Raw genomic sequence first — 16318 nt, forward strand, 5'->3', positions numbered from 1 at the left:
TAGCTTGCAAATCTAGTTCAGCTCAATTCTTACAGTAAAATATGAACTGCACTTGATGGTGTTCACTGCACTACAAACGAGAGCCCATTTCTAATTGCAAAGATCCAGTGAAAGTACATTTTCCAGGTTAAATTCCATCTTTTTAACAACTGCATGCTGCGTTTGTCAGTGTTCAGTGAATTCTTCTGATAACACTGAGTTATATGTCATATAGAAGAAGACTATTTCAAGAGCATCATTGCAACCCTAGTTGTATGTTATTAATAAAGTATTATTTTAATTATTACTCAAGGAAAAAATACTGAAACATAAAAAAGTAAAAGATTATCTGAAACTTTATATTTTTTAAAGCAGGAGCAATAATGGTCTTGCTTATAATAACAATATGTTCCAGACTTTGTCCGCATTACTCGGTGATCTGAAAGGAAAATGTCGAACTTCAGTTGTAAAACAGGTTTGAAAGACCTCTGTGGTTGGGTTACAAAGTAAGGAAGAAATGGGAACGTCAGGCTGCAGTAACGAAGTCTGCTTGGGGGAAACTTGGCTTATTTAAGTTGAAATTTGGATCAAGCGATGAAGTGTGGTTTGTGTTGTTTTTTTCCCGGTGGTCCTCAACATATCAAATCTGAGATGTTCGGCGACAGAAAAATGTTTGAAAGTTATTATCACGTGGGGTAAATGATGTCACCGGGTGGCTAATTTAAATGTTGTCCATATGTGACCAGCTCAAACTAGTTCTGAGAAACAAAGAGCTGGGACAGATAACAGAAAGGCACTCTGCAAGGGTGAAAGAAACACGGGTGCAAGTGGCTGTAAAGAGCTCAAACTATCTTCGAGAAGTACGAAATTAACCAAGTAAGGTAGGATGGGATTTTATTAATAAACCCTAGTAAATAACTGCTATTTTCCATTAAAAGATCATATATATTTATTAATTTAAGAATATTCAGTGGTAGTATCATGTTAATTTACTTTATAGTGTGCGGTCTTATTATTTCGCTTTATTGTAGCTTTATCATGCATTTGAATTTAGTTTTCCTCGGAACCAAGTTTTTTCCCCCGTATTCCATTATGAAAATATCGAGTGCAAAAAAGCATTTTACAAAATGTGTGGGAAGGTTAATTGCGTGCAGATAAAAACTTTTCAGTGTAGGTTGCGTGGGGGGGAATATAACTTTTTTTGTGTAATTGTGACATGCGTTATACTTTTCTGAACTATCTTACTGCATAAAACAAAAACTTTTTAGAAGGCAGCGTGCGTGCGTGCTTGAGTGTGTTGGATACTTCATACTGGATTAAAAAAATGTTTATCTCAGAACTTCTTAGACGTTTTGTGGCGGATAAAGGTTCCCATTGTTAGACCAGTATAGGAGCAAATGTTTGTCCTTTACTCATTAAAAGTTTCAAATATATCGAAACCGCATTCCTAGCGATTGTTATGTGTCTGTACAGTATATACCGTATATCCAGGTTTCCTTACTTTAAAAAGATAGAAGGTTCTGTTGCGTTGAGTTTAAGTGCGATGCGGAGACCTATATATAGGACATTTATCCGAGAATTTTCTCAACTTCAGATTTGAAAATTCAGAAATCTCCTTTGTTGCTCTGTTGAGAAGACGGATCTAAAGGTCTGCTTACTGTTATGCGGTGACAATCTCGCGTATACACTTTCCTTAAGAAATGTAAATTATTAAAAGAAAAGGTGAAATGTGTAACATTGAAGATTTTTACCTAGGTTATACAGCTCTTTATACGTAAATCTGGGGTCTTATAAGAACGGGCTTAAAATAGACAAAAGGTTTGTGAAAAGAGCACATTGCTTATATGACAATAAGTTACATTACAGAATGGACGAGGTGGTTCATTTTATTTATCTCGCAGAGATGCACGTGAAGTTTAGAAATGACAAGTTGTGTAGATGAAACACGTTGTTGTGTGGATGAATAACTTCATTGTAAAGGTCTTTGAGGGATGACAATGTGGGACACACCGGCAGACAGCTGCGCGGAACCTGCGGGAACAAGGTTGCTAGCGCATTCAGAGCGAACTCCCCGACTCTGCAATTCAATGGAGAAAAAAAACTCCCGTTGTGTGTGGTCGCAACAGGATTTTTTTCATAGTTTTTTTTCACAAAGGTTTCTCGAGTGACTGTGTATCTCGTGGGGGAAGTCACGGGAGGGGCTTTCGGGCACTCACTTGACCGAAGACGGAAAGCAGATACTGTCGTTTACCTGCAGGTGCAACTGATACCGATTTTCACACGAATCCGCCTGCAGCCAGTATTGATTTCTGCGTCCAAGGTGTTTTAAGATTACTTATAAGTCCAGCCTAACAGGTTAGGTCAAGGGGTGTGTTTTTCCAGATGGTGCATTGGTGTAGTATTTCTTGGACAGGAAAAAGCAAAAATGCCCGGTTTTTTTTAAGGGCGCGCTATACTGTGTACTGTTTTATGTGCTTAAACAGAATATCTAAAACAGAAGAATACTCTTTCTATAGAAACCAACTCACCTTTGTTCAGAAGATGTTCGCTCTGTATAATACATGAGTTGTGCACATCTTTTGTGAGCCCACCTTGCTGTTCATGACCATAGTGCGAATATGAAAGATGTAATGTACTGTACCACAAATCACAGATTGATGATAGGCAAGTACATTCCTAGTTACTTTGAATCTCAGTAGAGCTGCAGTCCAGTATGTGATCTCATGTCCTAGCCTGAGGAACAGAGAATAAGCCTCTGCAATACTAATGTTTGTAAATGAACACCAACAATAATGATTATGTTTTTCTTGTAAGTGTAAATGTTTGGCTAGTTGTTATTATTTCGGCAACACTGTAACTCATCAGTCATGCCAATAAAGCTCTTTGAATTTGATAGGTCAATTTGTAGGTTTTATCATGGGTTCTGCTGAACTGTCAGGATATTCCTTATCCGGCAAACAATATTGCAAAAAAACTTGATTACAAAGCCGTTTTAGTACACAAAAAATAAATGTGCAGGCTCTGTAGGTTTAGAATGTAATGTGCAATTTTGAAGGGGAAATCAGTGGTGTTTTACTGAACTGGTCCGAAAGTACTGTCATGATTTATGTGCTGTAGGTTTTATCAGTAAGGACTGTGTAGGTTAGTGAGGTTAATCTACAGAGGCAAACAGTGTTCTCAATCCAAACACTCCACCATTGTGACACTAGAGCTCTGGACACACTGTGATCTTTCCCTTGAGAGCAGTGGTGAATGGGGTTGTGTGTTAACACACTTCACGTCTTTCTTCCTATGAACTGAGTGAACCAACAAAACCTGTTGGGATCACGCAGTGACAAAGGAAAGGGCTTTCCACTGGAGCCTTTCTCTGTGCAGAGCCAAGAGCCCTTTCCCCTGCCAGCATTTGTGAGGCAATCTGTTTTTTCCCCCTCTTTTTCATGCAAAATAATGCTGTTTCCTTTGTAGAGATGAGGCTAGGTAGCATGGTGATTGTTTTTTTTTCAGATGGCTTGTGAACAGTCGTGGGTAAGAAGTTTGTCCTTTGCGAATTAAGTTTAAAAAAAAATGCTGCGTGCTTGGTCCCTGATACCAGACATAACCAGATGTCTGGAGACGTCACATGCTTCAGATGAGTGAGTGGGCATACACACATGACTCGAGGCCTTGGATCAAATGAATCGGCTCATCTCTTCAGATTGTGCTGTTCACTCGTGGATGGCTATGCTGGTGGTGTGGTTTGAGATTTGCTGAGCTCTACATACCCCTGCTGTGTTCCCAGATCAAAACCATGTCGATACTGACATTCAGTTAACTTCAGGAGGTTGTTAAAAAGCGTTGTGTTCAGATTCAATACTGTATTTTTTGTCATTAAACTGTCCACAGTTGTTTCTTAGCTTGAGTGGCTTTGGAAGTAACTGGAATCTATAGAAGCATTAGCAAACAGTAGCCAGGCGTGTCCATGCCTCTTCATCATCCCAAATATTTCGAATCCATTTTTGCTCATCATTAGATGTAAATGCACCATCTCTCATGTTTAATGTCTTTTAATGTGTAGTCCTGCATTTCTAATTTTCTTATGCAAAGAAATTTTTTAGGACCTGGACATGGCATGGTAGGAGGTGTTGTAAATAATAAAACAGGCATCACCTGGAATATTGCATCAGACAATGTGAAAATATAATAATAATAATTGCTTACTCTTATATAGCACTTTTCTGGATGCTTTTCCACCACAAATGTGCAGCATCCACCTGGATGAAAATATGATTTCTCCATTCCATATCTCTTGAAATAGCATGTACTATAGGTACAGTATATTTCAAAGTTCATATTCCAAGCTAATTCCTTTTTATTACTTCATTTTCCTTCTCTGTTCTGTATTGCATTTGGTGAGTAGTGGTGGGGGAGGACAATGATATATATCTCATACCAAAACCATTCTATTCTTTACTGCAAGAACACCCAGTTTTAAAAGATAATTGAAAATTTGTCTGTGGTAATGTTTGCTCAGACTGAACAGTGTTGATTTCTTTGTATGGACAACCTTTGTAAGTCAGTACACTTAGTAATGCATTGGTTTTATAGCGTGGGCAGACACGCTATAAATTTGGATTGCAGATATACTTTTCTGTCTGCAATATACTTTGTATTAGAAAACAGCCTATTGTTTGAAACTAGCAAGTTCTGATTATCTCTGGAGTGTCAGACTGAGTTGAAATGAATTTTCCCCTCCAATTTTGTCTTTAATTCCAAGAACAAGCCCTCTTAATATGAGCTGACAGAATTAGCTAAGCAATTGCCACCAGGTGACAATTCCACTGTCAGTTGTAGTCAGTAGGGCAGTGCTGAAGTAATTGACCCAAACGAACTGTTGGCACAGTCTGCTTTCATGCAGGAGTTAATGAGACACCACTAATACCAAATGTCTGTGCTTCAGTATACACATTTAACAACAGGCAGTTAGGTGATCACTCTTCCCATTGTAGGATCAGTCTGCAGTCTGTCCAGATTCACATGAACATTTCAAGGTATGTACAGTCTTGAGAGACGTTTGTTGGTGAAAACCATATCACATGAATTATAGATTAGATTAAATGGAAAGGAGGATAGAATTGACTCCAGCTGGAGGTTTAGCAGTGTTGCTGTACATGCATATTTAGATTAACAGATAGAAAGCACTTCCTTACATTACAAATGTGAATGGTGTTACTATAATGAATCATAGACATGATCCAGTCTTCAGACTGATGAGGGTGAACAATAAGTCAACACAATGGGGGTGAATAATCTTCTGTTGTTTCTATGGAAGAGAGAATTTGGAAGAAAAATGAGTCATTTTTGGCATAGATTCAACTCAGTTGTTTTTCATTTTTCTTTCTTGGGCTATTCATTTTTCAGTGTTGTGTGTCAAAGAATACATTTTGTTAACAAGAAGATACATTTGCAATGCTAAGGAAGGTGGTGAGAGCAGGAAATTACTGTAAAGTGTGTCTTTTAAAGTGTGTTTTTTCACATCAGAAGCATACTGCATTAACCTAAAGGGCTGTATTATGACAAAGGCTTTCTAGACACCCTGCTAGCAGTGAATGAATTTTATCATTGGAAGGTGTATAGGAAGTGCATCTAAAACCATTCCTTTTGCTTGTGTGCCTTCAGGCCTTCCTTGTTCCTGTCCTAGTATGCACTGTTCCTCTGGATTTTCACTGGGAGGATGAGTAATGTTCCTACATGAACAAAAAAACAAGAAGAACCCTAGGTTTCTTCTTGAACTTTGCAGAATTGCATGGTTTCCAGTCCCACTAGATATATTATGAAAGCAAACATGTTTTAACAGTACTGTGGAAATCTGTTATCTGACTCCAGCTGTGATATTTCATCATCTTTAATTAAAAAAAAAACATCTAAAGGTCAGTGACTATAAATTTGGTCATGGCACAGCGCTGAAGTTTTTAACCAAATCAGGGAAACAATGAAGAAAGGAATTCAATTAGTTGGGGCTGTTTGAGCCTAACTGATGAAATGTTAGCATGGAACGTTTCCATTTTCCACTGCATAAAAGTGGTACTCACTCAACCAGTGAATAATTAGACCTCCTCTCCCCTCACTGCCACTGTCCTTCATGTCTGGGATATAGCTGTAAGTATCAGAATCCTGTCAGGCACATTTCACAATGCTTTTCTAATGCAGTAATGTCAGCTTTATTACAGAACCGATACAGAAGCTCTGTTATGTCAGCTCTTGTACAAAACCAATACAGAATAACCGTCACAATGGTTTTAGTATAGAACCATAAAGGAATCATGGTCACAAAGGTTGTAATACAGAACCAACACAAATCAGCTGTTACAGATTTTAGTATGGAACCAATACAGAACTGTGCTGATGTCAGCTTTTGTACAGAAGCAATAGTAGAACAGCTGCTACAACAGTTTTTGTTTGTTTCTGCAGTTTTATTGGCTGTAACACGGAACCAATACAGAAGTGAGATTACAATAGCTTTCATCCAGAAGCAATACATTGTCTCGCTTTGTGCAGCGATTCGCCTGATGTCAGGTGGTAGGATCCTGAGCCGATTGTATTCCTGAACGTGTCTGTCTTAAGCATACTGTACACATACACCGGTTCGCAGGTGCTAAAGCCCGGCTTTCCTGTGTGTGCCTTGGAATCTCTCTGTCCCAGCTGAGCCTGTCTTTATTGGGAGAGCCTCCAAGTAGGGATGTTTTAGATCCTTGTTGATGGAGGGAGGAATGAGCAGCAGGGAAGGGAACACAGCCCTGACAATAAGATACCAACTCGAGGGTCACCTGGCATGGCAAGGATGTGTCCACATAACCGTGTTGCTTTTGAACGTTAGGAAACCAGCCTTGTTGAACTTGACTGGAGAGAATTAGAGTTTAGGTGTGATCCACTTTTCTGTGCCATTTTGGTTGATTCATTTCTAAGATTTCCTGTGTTGAGGCTCCAGTTATCCATGGTTTGTTAGGGGAGTGAATGGTTGTTACGGATGAAAAGTGACCTATCTTGATCAACACACGTGCTGTATAACACTAAAATGCCTGGAACCTTAATTGGGCCGTACATTTAGATAACTATTGATCAGTGTTTTATTGAATAGTCTCTCATCCCAGTGTGATTGGAACAGAATATGAATTCCACAGTTTTAATTTTCCTTATTTTTAGATTCTTTTCTCCTGAGTATTTTAATGTTTCTTGCCTGAAACATACTCTGAATTGTGGTATGTCTTAAACATGGCACTGCTTTGTATATTGATGAAACTCATTCTTGATTTAATATCTTTTATTCATGTGAGGATTATTTTTTTTTAAAAGGCTCAGATTTGTTGCGGTAAAATATTTACAGTATTTTTTTTTCCATTCTGAAATCTTTAATGTGGCTGATCAGACGTTGGTCATGACTATAACTGCTGAAGCACCACAGGAAGTTTTCAAAATGTACTCTCTCGTTTCACAAAAGAAGCATTACATTTTCCCAAATCTTTAGAGTTTTTTTTTGTCTGAATATGCAAATGAGCTTACATTCAGCTGCAGAGAAGAAAGACTTGAGTTCTAAGGCACGGCGTGAGATCTCTGTTGTAGAGCTTTTAAAGGAAATAAAAGGAGGTAAAAAGGCTTCATTTTAAACTCTGGAATCTGTATTCCTTGCAGAGTGTGATAAAGGCTTCTTAGAAACCACTAGGCCTCAGTCATGATCGGCCTGGTGTGTGAGATGAAGCCTGCTGAGCAGTTTTTCTGCTGAAACAAAGGTGTTGCCTGGAGAAGCTCTCAACTTTTATGACTGGGAAAAGAATGTTATTGGAACCGTTAGCTGGTGCAGAAAAACAGTTGAGAGCTTGCCTTCGGAAAACAAGGGGACGCGTCCATAATTTTAAACAGTGGTACAAAAAAGATTTATGGAGTTGGAGTGTTTAGTTATGCTCTACTGGGTCGCTGGCGGTTAATTGTGTTTGGAACAGCATAGCACGATTTAGTGGGTCAATAGAATATTTTATGAACTTATTTTAAGAGGGTATTAAATGCTTGCTTCCTCGGATTCAATGTATTCCATTTGTTTAGGTTATAATTCAATTTGCAGTGCATTTTGTTTCATGAGTGCTCAAATAAATAAAGAGCACTTTACTGGCAGCTATAAGGGTGATCAGCATACCAGCAGGGAAAGTCAAGAAAAAAAAGGCTTTAACCAGTCAGTTTCCATGCAATTGATGTAACTCGGCTTTTAACTACAGCAGGGGATTGAACAGATGTTCATTTAGAAGCCAGTTTTAATTGAAATTAAAGAATCAGTAACTGTTCCAACATTGGTTTCATAAGAAATAAGTTTCATAAGCTGTTCATAAGAAAAAATAATTAAAAACTCTTTTTCACTATGCTCAATCCTAAAGCACTGTCTTTTTGAAGTTTCATAAATTTGAAGGGAATGTTTTTCGCTTTAAACTTTGGTTTTCACGTGTGGATTTGCATTGTTCTTCAATTCCATGAGTCTTATTTGTCACTTGCAACTCCGATTGGATTTTGTTGTTTTCATTTTTTTTTTTAATGCTTGGGATTCAGCCTTCATTGGCCTGAAGAGAACAGATGTAAAAAAAGACCCCGCTCTAGTCTGCACAACTAGTACTACAGATCAGCTTCTTTATGTAACACCATCCATGAATCTGAATACTGTGTAGCTAGAGGTAAATTAATACAATGGGTAATTTGGACACTCGATGCTGACCTTTTAAAAAGCAATAGCAAATGCCTCTGGGCAAGGAAAGTTCAATATATGCAACGAGGGCAAATTCTTCCACTGTGCTGTTGTTGGCGCTGCTTCTAATTTCCCTGCATTACATAACAGCCATCCAATATGTTTATTTTGTAACTAATTAAATTGCTTTATGTAACTTTGAACTTCATGCTATGCTGAACAGATATGTAACACACCAATCAATCAATTTATGGTTTGAAAGTTATAAGAAGGAAAATACACTCGCTGTGTGACTCATAATGTTCCTGGATAAGCTGTCCTTGTTCCACTGGAAAATCTAGCTGTGGACCCTTGACCTTTATGTGTGGAACACTGACTTAGTTCTTAGTTCAGTGTTTCTGGGTCATAAAACTTTCTTTATTCCCCAGGTCATTTGTAATTCCGAATGAGAATAATAATGTGTGAATTAGGTTTGAGATTGCATTTTCTAATCCTCTCAAGTGACCTTTCTCCAGTAAATAGCATACTTGGTTTTTGTCCAAAAATAAATGGTTGTAGTTTAAATAATTGCTCTAACAAACAAGGTTTCCAACTGCTTAGGTAAATAGATGAATCTACGAATATATATATATATTATTGCCTAGATTACTGTAAATTTCACAAGCGATACCTCATGCTGTAAAGAATACTCTCAATAGTCTATTTATTTCTAAAATGTCACATATGCATTGGGACATGTTAACTGCTCTTTTCAGTGCTTTGAATATATTTAATCCATCAGCCCTTAGTGGTCTATTTTAACATCGTCCTTTATTTGGATTTTCACATTTTCAAAATAAACGCAATTTCTGAAAAATTGTTGCAGTATGATCCCTGACAATAATATGGTATGTTACAGTGGGTCTTAATGTAAGATATGGCCTTTCTTAACATCTGTTTTAACTGCAGTGGCAGGGTTGTCACAAAGATTTGCATTGTTTTAGTACACCAATGTCACTGGATACTCGTGATGCACATTTTTTTTTTGCATTACAACAATTTGATTAATAAAACAAAATGCGAAAGCCCCTCATCAGAAACCTTCTGAAGACTTTTCAGCTAAGTTGGTTCATTGGTTCCTTCACATCACATTCTGTTTAATATGGAAGTGTTGTCCAGAGTAAAAAACACACACACACAGCCCTGTTGATGTAGCAACTTTGCAATAAGAATTTTAGAGCTCCAGTAATAGATGACATTTTCTAAGTATTATTATAACCTGCAGCTTGGAACTCTAATTCTGTGATTCCCAAGATGTATGATGCAAGAGCTCAAGATCACTCTGCCTTCTCAAAGTCTGTTCTTTGAAGTCATACTTAGCAATGCATGGGATCAGTTCTCACTATTACCCCTCCCCAGTTTTGCTTCGCTTGCAAAACGAAAAGGGAGGAGTGTGAAAAAATCAATGCTTGGATTCAGTGCTCTTGTATGGGTCGAGACTGGCCCAAAGGCCCATTCTTGTCACAGACGGCATCGACAGTCAGCGGCAAGGGGACATCGCAAAAGAAGCAGTTCTGCATTTGAGTCTCTCAGTGCGGAGAGGCTGTCTGAGCATTCAGAAGAAATGGAAATTGATTTCGGAGCACTGAACTGCTTTTTTTTTTTTACAAAACTCTTATAACTTCCATGGGCTTTTTGATTACATTCAAATGAAAGGCTTGATATTGAACAGCAGTCTATTGTGAAAAGTAAATACTTAGCCACTGAGCAATACTTTATTCTCCCTTTTGCTTTGCAAATACCCTAATGAAGGCCTACCATGGTTCATAGGAACATTTTTATTTTGCCCAAGTGTTGGATTTGCTTACAACGCTGTGCCTCCACTATTGCAAATGGAAAAAAAATACATGACTCCTTTAGTAATATTTTCATGCGTTCATATAATGATTTTCATCCCAAAGGAACTTTGAGTGTTTTATATACTGGAGTGGACTCACTCAGTGAAGTGCAGCACCTTCTGTACCTGAGGGACACACAGCAGATCAGTGAGCAAACACTGCACTGAGAGAATCAAGGGGAACTTTGGGTTGGCTTCTCTAAAGTGGGATTTAGTCTGTCATTTTCCAGTTTACCACCCCTAGTTTTACAAACAATGCCACGGGATATTTCTAGACCGACTAGTTAGGATCTCAGTTTTAACACCTCTGAAAGATGGCACCCTAAGAGAATAGTGTGTCCAGAGACCACCATACTGTGGCATTTGTTTTAGAAATTTGGGTCCAGGAGAAAGAGTGCCACCTATTGGTTCATCAACACTATTTACAGCTGTAACCTAGACGTCTCCCATTCCAGTACTGACCTTTGTTTAGCTCCCAAGATCTGACGGGATCATGCTATAAAGTGGTAGACCTTCTGATAACTCAGACACTCTTTAATTACTGTGAATGCACGTATTCATATTTATGTGCTATTGCATTAGCCATAACATAAGAATTACCATGTGCTTGGTTACTCATATTTAACATTTCTGTTATTCAAGACCTGAAAAGAGTTTTCCCAACACTGCACATGTGCCTGCTACTTGTATAGACTTGGATCGCTTGTGGAAGTGGGGAGGTTTGGGTTTAGACAGTCAATAAAAAAAATCGCTGAGTAGGAGAGAATGACTAAATCCCCTCAGAGAACCCAGCCATGGAAGTACTGGATGCTATGTGCTGCCAAGGCCCTTTGGCAAATATGGTAATGAAAGACAACGGAAAATTCCATGCTAGCTTACTGTCTGGGTTCGTACCTTGTGGCACTCTGCTTTCTGCAGGAGGGCAGCGCACACCTGGATCATCTGTGCTGCTGAGATTTTCATCAGTCCTTAAGGCTAAGGTTTCCAGCCGGGTAATTACTGTTTACAGAGCACAGAATGGTTCTCACGCCTGCTTGATGCTTACGAAGAAGACCTGTCAGGTTTCTGCCCGTGTTTAGTTTGTGGAATGTCAGGCCTTTTTGACCTCCTGACATGACCGCCTAATGGAATGCTTTTTCTCCTGAAATGAGCACAATCCAAATGTTGTTGAAAGAATTGAGAAAGGCGGGGGGGAAGTGAGCTACATTTTCCAAATCTAAATACAGATTATCAACATTCTTTTTTTTAGCCTATTTGAAATCTTGTCTTCCTCAACCAGTCATGTATACAACCAGGGTGTATGACTCTTCTATGGCACACTATTGTAAAATGGAACTCTTTTTGAAAATGTTAAAATTAGACATTAAGAGATAATATAGAAGAGTGTGTATTAGTGTGTATATGTATAAAATCCAGATGTACCTACTGTATATACACACACACATTCAAGTAGTATTTGTTGATTGGGACTGTCATGTTGTTTAAATTGTTTATTATATTAGATGTGTCTAATGCAGGTTGGTATTTTTCGTTTCCCAGAATGCGTGGCCTGTTCTCTATGATCATCTTCCTCCTGGTGGTCCTGATGATGGTGACCACTCAAGCAGGAAAGGAAAAGAAAGGCAAGTCTTCCGGACGAAATCTCAAAATCTTAGCCTGCAAGGACTTTCATGTAAACCCTTTGTCTTAACCCTACTGTAAATGGTGAAGCAAAACTGCCTGCTAAAGAATGACAGAAGGATGCTACTCTTGTTTCCTTAATTTCAGCTTTCAAAATCCCAAAGGGGGGAAAAAGTGAACTGGATTTTATTAGGAAGGTGTTGCACCTGAAACAGTTGATTTTTATAGACCCACCCTTTGGGTTTGCCATGGGAAATTTGCATTGATTTTTGCAGGTGCAGTATTTGCTTTGCACCATCCTTGCTCTCACTGTGCGGTTCTCACCCTGTGTTGCCTTGTGCTGTGCTGCCCTTCACTCTGCTTTTGCAGTGGGGGTACCTGCACGGTCCGATATCAGCAAGGGAGTCTGTGTTATGCTGGAACTTCTGTTTTGGCAGATAAGAAGAAGTCGAAGGGCACCTCTGACTGTGCCGAGTGGACCTGGAGTCCCTGTGTGCCCAACAGTGGAGACTGTGGGGTTGGGACTCGAGAGGGCACCTGCAAGGAGCAGACCAAGAAACTTAAGTGCAAAGTCCCTTGCAACTGGAAGAAGGAGTTTGGCGGTAAAGAGAAATTATAATATTTTGCTGAGCAAACAGATTCATGTTTTCAGGTCCCTTGAGGTGTTTGAACACGCAAGAATGTCTTTCATGTCCTACCTCATTAGAAGGCCCTCAGACAGTTCTGCCTGTTGGCAGGCTTTAGTGCTTTCAGAAACAACGGTGACGTAAATGGTATATAAACTGCCGTGCATTGCTTAGTATTAAAGACGCTTTTGATATGTGAAGTGCAGGTGTTGTAAGAGTGCTTCCTCTTGTTTCAGCTGACTGCAAGTACAAATTTGGTAACTGGGGTGAGTGTGACACTGCGACTGGGGTGAAGAACCGCTCTGGTACACTTAAGAAAGCTCTCTACAACGCCGAGTGTCAGCAGAACATCAAGGTGACCAAACCCTGCCCCACAAAGACCAAATCAAAGGCCAAAGGTCAGTGTATGTTTTGTCTAGTCAATAGCATGGCATTTAGATGGCATCCTTTAAGACGGAGGTTTTGCAGGACTTGATTTGGTGTCCTGCATTTTGTATTGAGTTCATTCCCAACCCTATTAGGCTAGATCAATTAAAGGACGTTTCAGTTCTTTCAAGATCACTGGGGTTTCTATTTTTCATTTTATCAACACTGCTGTGTGTGTAAAACACCAAGAACAGTCGGGATTCTTAAGAAAGTAAGTGCATGGGTTATTATTGATAGCTCTTTGTGAAGATGCATGATTGACTGCTTATAATTTGTTTTAACAGGCAGTTTGTTTCCACTAAACAGTTATTCATAATGTAGCAAAGGAACTCTTAAGTATGTTTAATGTTGTTGACTGTGACAAAAACAGTAACAAATCTGATGTAAGCACGGAGACGTATTTTGGAAGTTTGGTAAAGCAAAGTAAATCCTTGGAACAATATGCAGTCACATAGTGACTAATGTTAGGGCTACCAGGTAAAAAAATTGTTACAAACATATCCATGCCAAAACATTGGTGAAAATCATCTGAAGATAATTAGTGAATGTGAATTGAACAATTAAAATCCCTTGTAGATTCATAGTGGTAAGCCTTTAAGAGAAAATACTGCAACAAAGGAGTCCTACATGAACATGTGAGATGTTACAAATGAAAAAAGGCTGTTTGGTTCATCTTGCCTCTTTTGTTGGTAGCAGGTTATTGATCTATTGCTTTCCGTTTCACTCCTGATCTGAGGTGTCAGTGTGCTGTTTTTACTTCTTACAGGGAAGAAAGGAAGAGGGAAAGAGAACTAAAGATATCTTGATGATGTCGATGGGATTTCATCTTCCTCTGCTTCAGGCAACAGCACAATCTTCTTTTCACCTTCTAGCCAAACTTCCAAGACAACTGTCATGGTGTCACTGCAGCTTAATGATCTGCCTCCTTTCTACAAAAAAAATAAAAGTTTTGTAAGTCTTTTTATGAAACCATTGTTTCTCATGTACAGTTCATTTGATTCTAAAGTATTTTTTTAGGCTGATTTGTAAGTGTAATCGATGATTGATGCCTCCTTGATTGTAACATGATGTTAATAAATGTAATGAGTCTTATAAAGAAATGCATTTGGTGAAACAGTTACAAGATTACACAGCACATACAGTACAGGACAGAGGCATTATGTGTAACAATTGACAAGAAATCTTCAATTATATATGAAGTTTGTATTTTCCTTTACTACCAGTTAGTGTTACTAACAACATCAACAGGGTTTAATTACCGGTTTAGCAGATGGGTTGAAAGATTATTATGATTAGCAACCTCCAAATCACTTTTTTATGCTTTTTAGAAGACTGAAAATAGGCAAATATGTGTGTATGTCAGCTGCAAAAATGATGTAGGGTTTTTTTTTAAATCCAAGGGAATAGTAGGATTTGACAATTTAAAATTGTGTAATTTGGGAAATAGATCCAATATCGGTTTTGTAAAATGAACTTTTTTTGAAACTTTGAAGATGAAACATTAAGATGTAATTTAGAAATAAGAGTGCATGTGAATGTGTATATGTATAATATTAGCACATACCTATATACAGTACACACACAGACTTAAGTAGTATCTTCTGATTCAGGTATGCGGTCAATTGGAAAAAAATTGTCAGGTTTTCAATAAAAATTCTTAAAATACTCTCAAAAGCATGTTTTGATTTGACTACTGGGAAATGTGTGGGTTGTCTTTACACATGGAAATATGAAAGACTGTTATTTTTGTCTTTTCAATGCATTGCTAAGGACTACACAGATGTAAACAAAAGTTGATGCACTTCAGAAGCGTGTTTTGGCATTCTGAAAAGTTCATATTGAACAGAAAGACATCTTTTCTAATATGGAAAACCTTCATTTTATTATTGGATGATAAGCTGAATCTTGTTTTGTCATCTTCCAAAATGTGGTCTGTTGTGACTATGTATATGACTCAAACATATTTTTTGATATCTTCACTTATATTTTTAAATTTATTTTCCCAAGGGGGTTTAGAAAACACAGCTGACTCGTAGTGAGGTGCCATCTTCCCAGTTAACTTCTGCTTCCAAGCAAGCACACAAGTTCATTTATTTTCAACACTGTCACAAACATCCAGTCTGGTTTCATGTCTAATCAGGTCCAGTGTAGCTGAAAATGCCAAGTATTTTTAGTCCAGAGGGAATCTGTCTCAGAAACATTAGGATTAAAAGAGAAAATGGAAATTTCGCTCAGGGGGCAGAGGACTTTCAAGGTCATGGAAATAAATTTAAGTGGATGGGACAGGCATGCCAAAATTAGGAGGGGAAACAGCCTAGGAATTTTAAGACTTTTCTGTGTGACTTTTCCTCTTGACAAGGTAGACAACTTCTGATGGCACCTAGAACTTGTAAATAAAAGATTAAAGCATAATGCATTTGTATATTTAGAAGTATCCATAACTATGTAATATTTGTATTATAAGTCTCCTCATTCTGGTCAGTTTCATTTGGATCAGGCTCTGGGGGCAGAATAAGTATCCGTCTTAAACTTTCACTAGTGTCAAACAGACGTCCATGCACATGTCTTCTTAAACTTTAACCTGCATTCATTTCCCACAAATCTATTTTAGCATTGTTTTGAAGACCTCCTAGATTTAAATCCAGCATGAAAATAAGGTACGTGAAAACCCCTTTCCACTGTTAAAGATGTTGGATTTGGAACTCCAGGGAATGGAATGTCAATCCAAAGAGACTGATGTAAATATAAATTAAAATTTAATTTTATAGCTATATGTAAACATGCATTGCTTTCTGCATTTCTATTATTCTTTTATTAATCCATGCATTTATTTCAGTGAGACATGCTTGCTCCTAGCTGCGCATAGCAGAAGAGAAGTACAATGGTTCCCCATGGCTTGCACACAACTTGTGCTAAGTATATCAATTCCATTTTCATTGCTCTGGAAGAAACAGTGAGGAAATGAGGAAACGGTGACAAATTCCTTTGTGTCTTGTCTATACCTGACCCACCTGTAGGTACAGATAAGACCTTAGCTGAATTGCCCCAGTCTTCTTATTAAAGATTTTTTTGTGCTGCAGTTCACTGGTA

General features: G+C 38.2%; 1 protein-coding gene across 2 annotated transcripts; it reads left to right on the forward strand.

Moving 5' to 3' along the window:
• Positions 1-720: 720 nt before the first annotated feature.
• On the forward strand, positions 721-14902 carry mdka (midkine a). 2 transcript variants are annotated; one of them, XM_015338602.2, is made up of 5 exons: positions 721-855; positions 12096-12178; positions 12614-12778; positions 13039-13200; positions 13995-14902. In XM_015338602.2, the coding sequence occupies exons 2-5, from the start codon at positions 12097-12099 to the stop codon at positions 14021-14023; spliced, it is 438 nt and encodes a 145-aa protein (XP_015194088.1). In that variant the 5' UTR covers positions 721-855; position 12096; the 3' UTR covers positions 14024-14902. The 2 variants fall into 2 exon arrangements, with proteins under 2 accessions (XP_015194088.1, XP_006642729.1); XM_006642666.3 differs by having other exon boundaries at positions 722-860.
• Positions 14903-16318: the final 1416 nt, after the last annotated feature.

Source organism: Lepisosteus oculatus, chromosome 21 (genome assembly GCF_040954835.1).
Source record: "Lepisosteus oculatus isolate fLepOcu1 chromosome 21, fLepOcu1.hap2, whole genome shotgun sequence".
NCBI lineage: Eukaryota > Metazoa > Chordata > Actinopteri > Semionotiformes > Lepisosteidae > Lepisosteus > Lepisosteus oculatus.

What these genes read in the sequence shown, in the direction of transcription:
- mdka (XM_015338602.2), top strand. Translation starts at nt 12,097, where the DNA reads ATGCGTGGCCTGTTCTCTATGATCATCTTCCTCCTGGTGGTCCTGATG. An exon ending in CTGGAAGAAGGAGTTTGGCG is followed by an intron (nt 12,779 to 13,038) that starts GTAAAGAGAAAT and finishes CTCTTGTTTCAG; the next exon opens with CTGACTGCAAGTACAAATTT. An exon ending in GACCAAATCAAAGGCCAAAG is followed by an intron (nt 13,201 to 13,994) that starts GTCAGTGTATGT and finishes TACTTCTTACAG; the next exon opens with GGAAGAAAGGAAGAGGGAAA.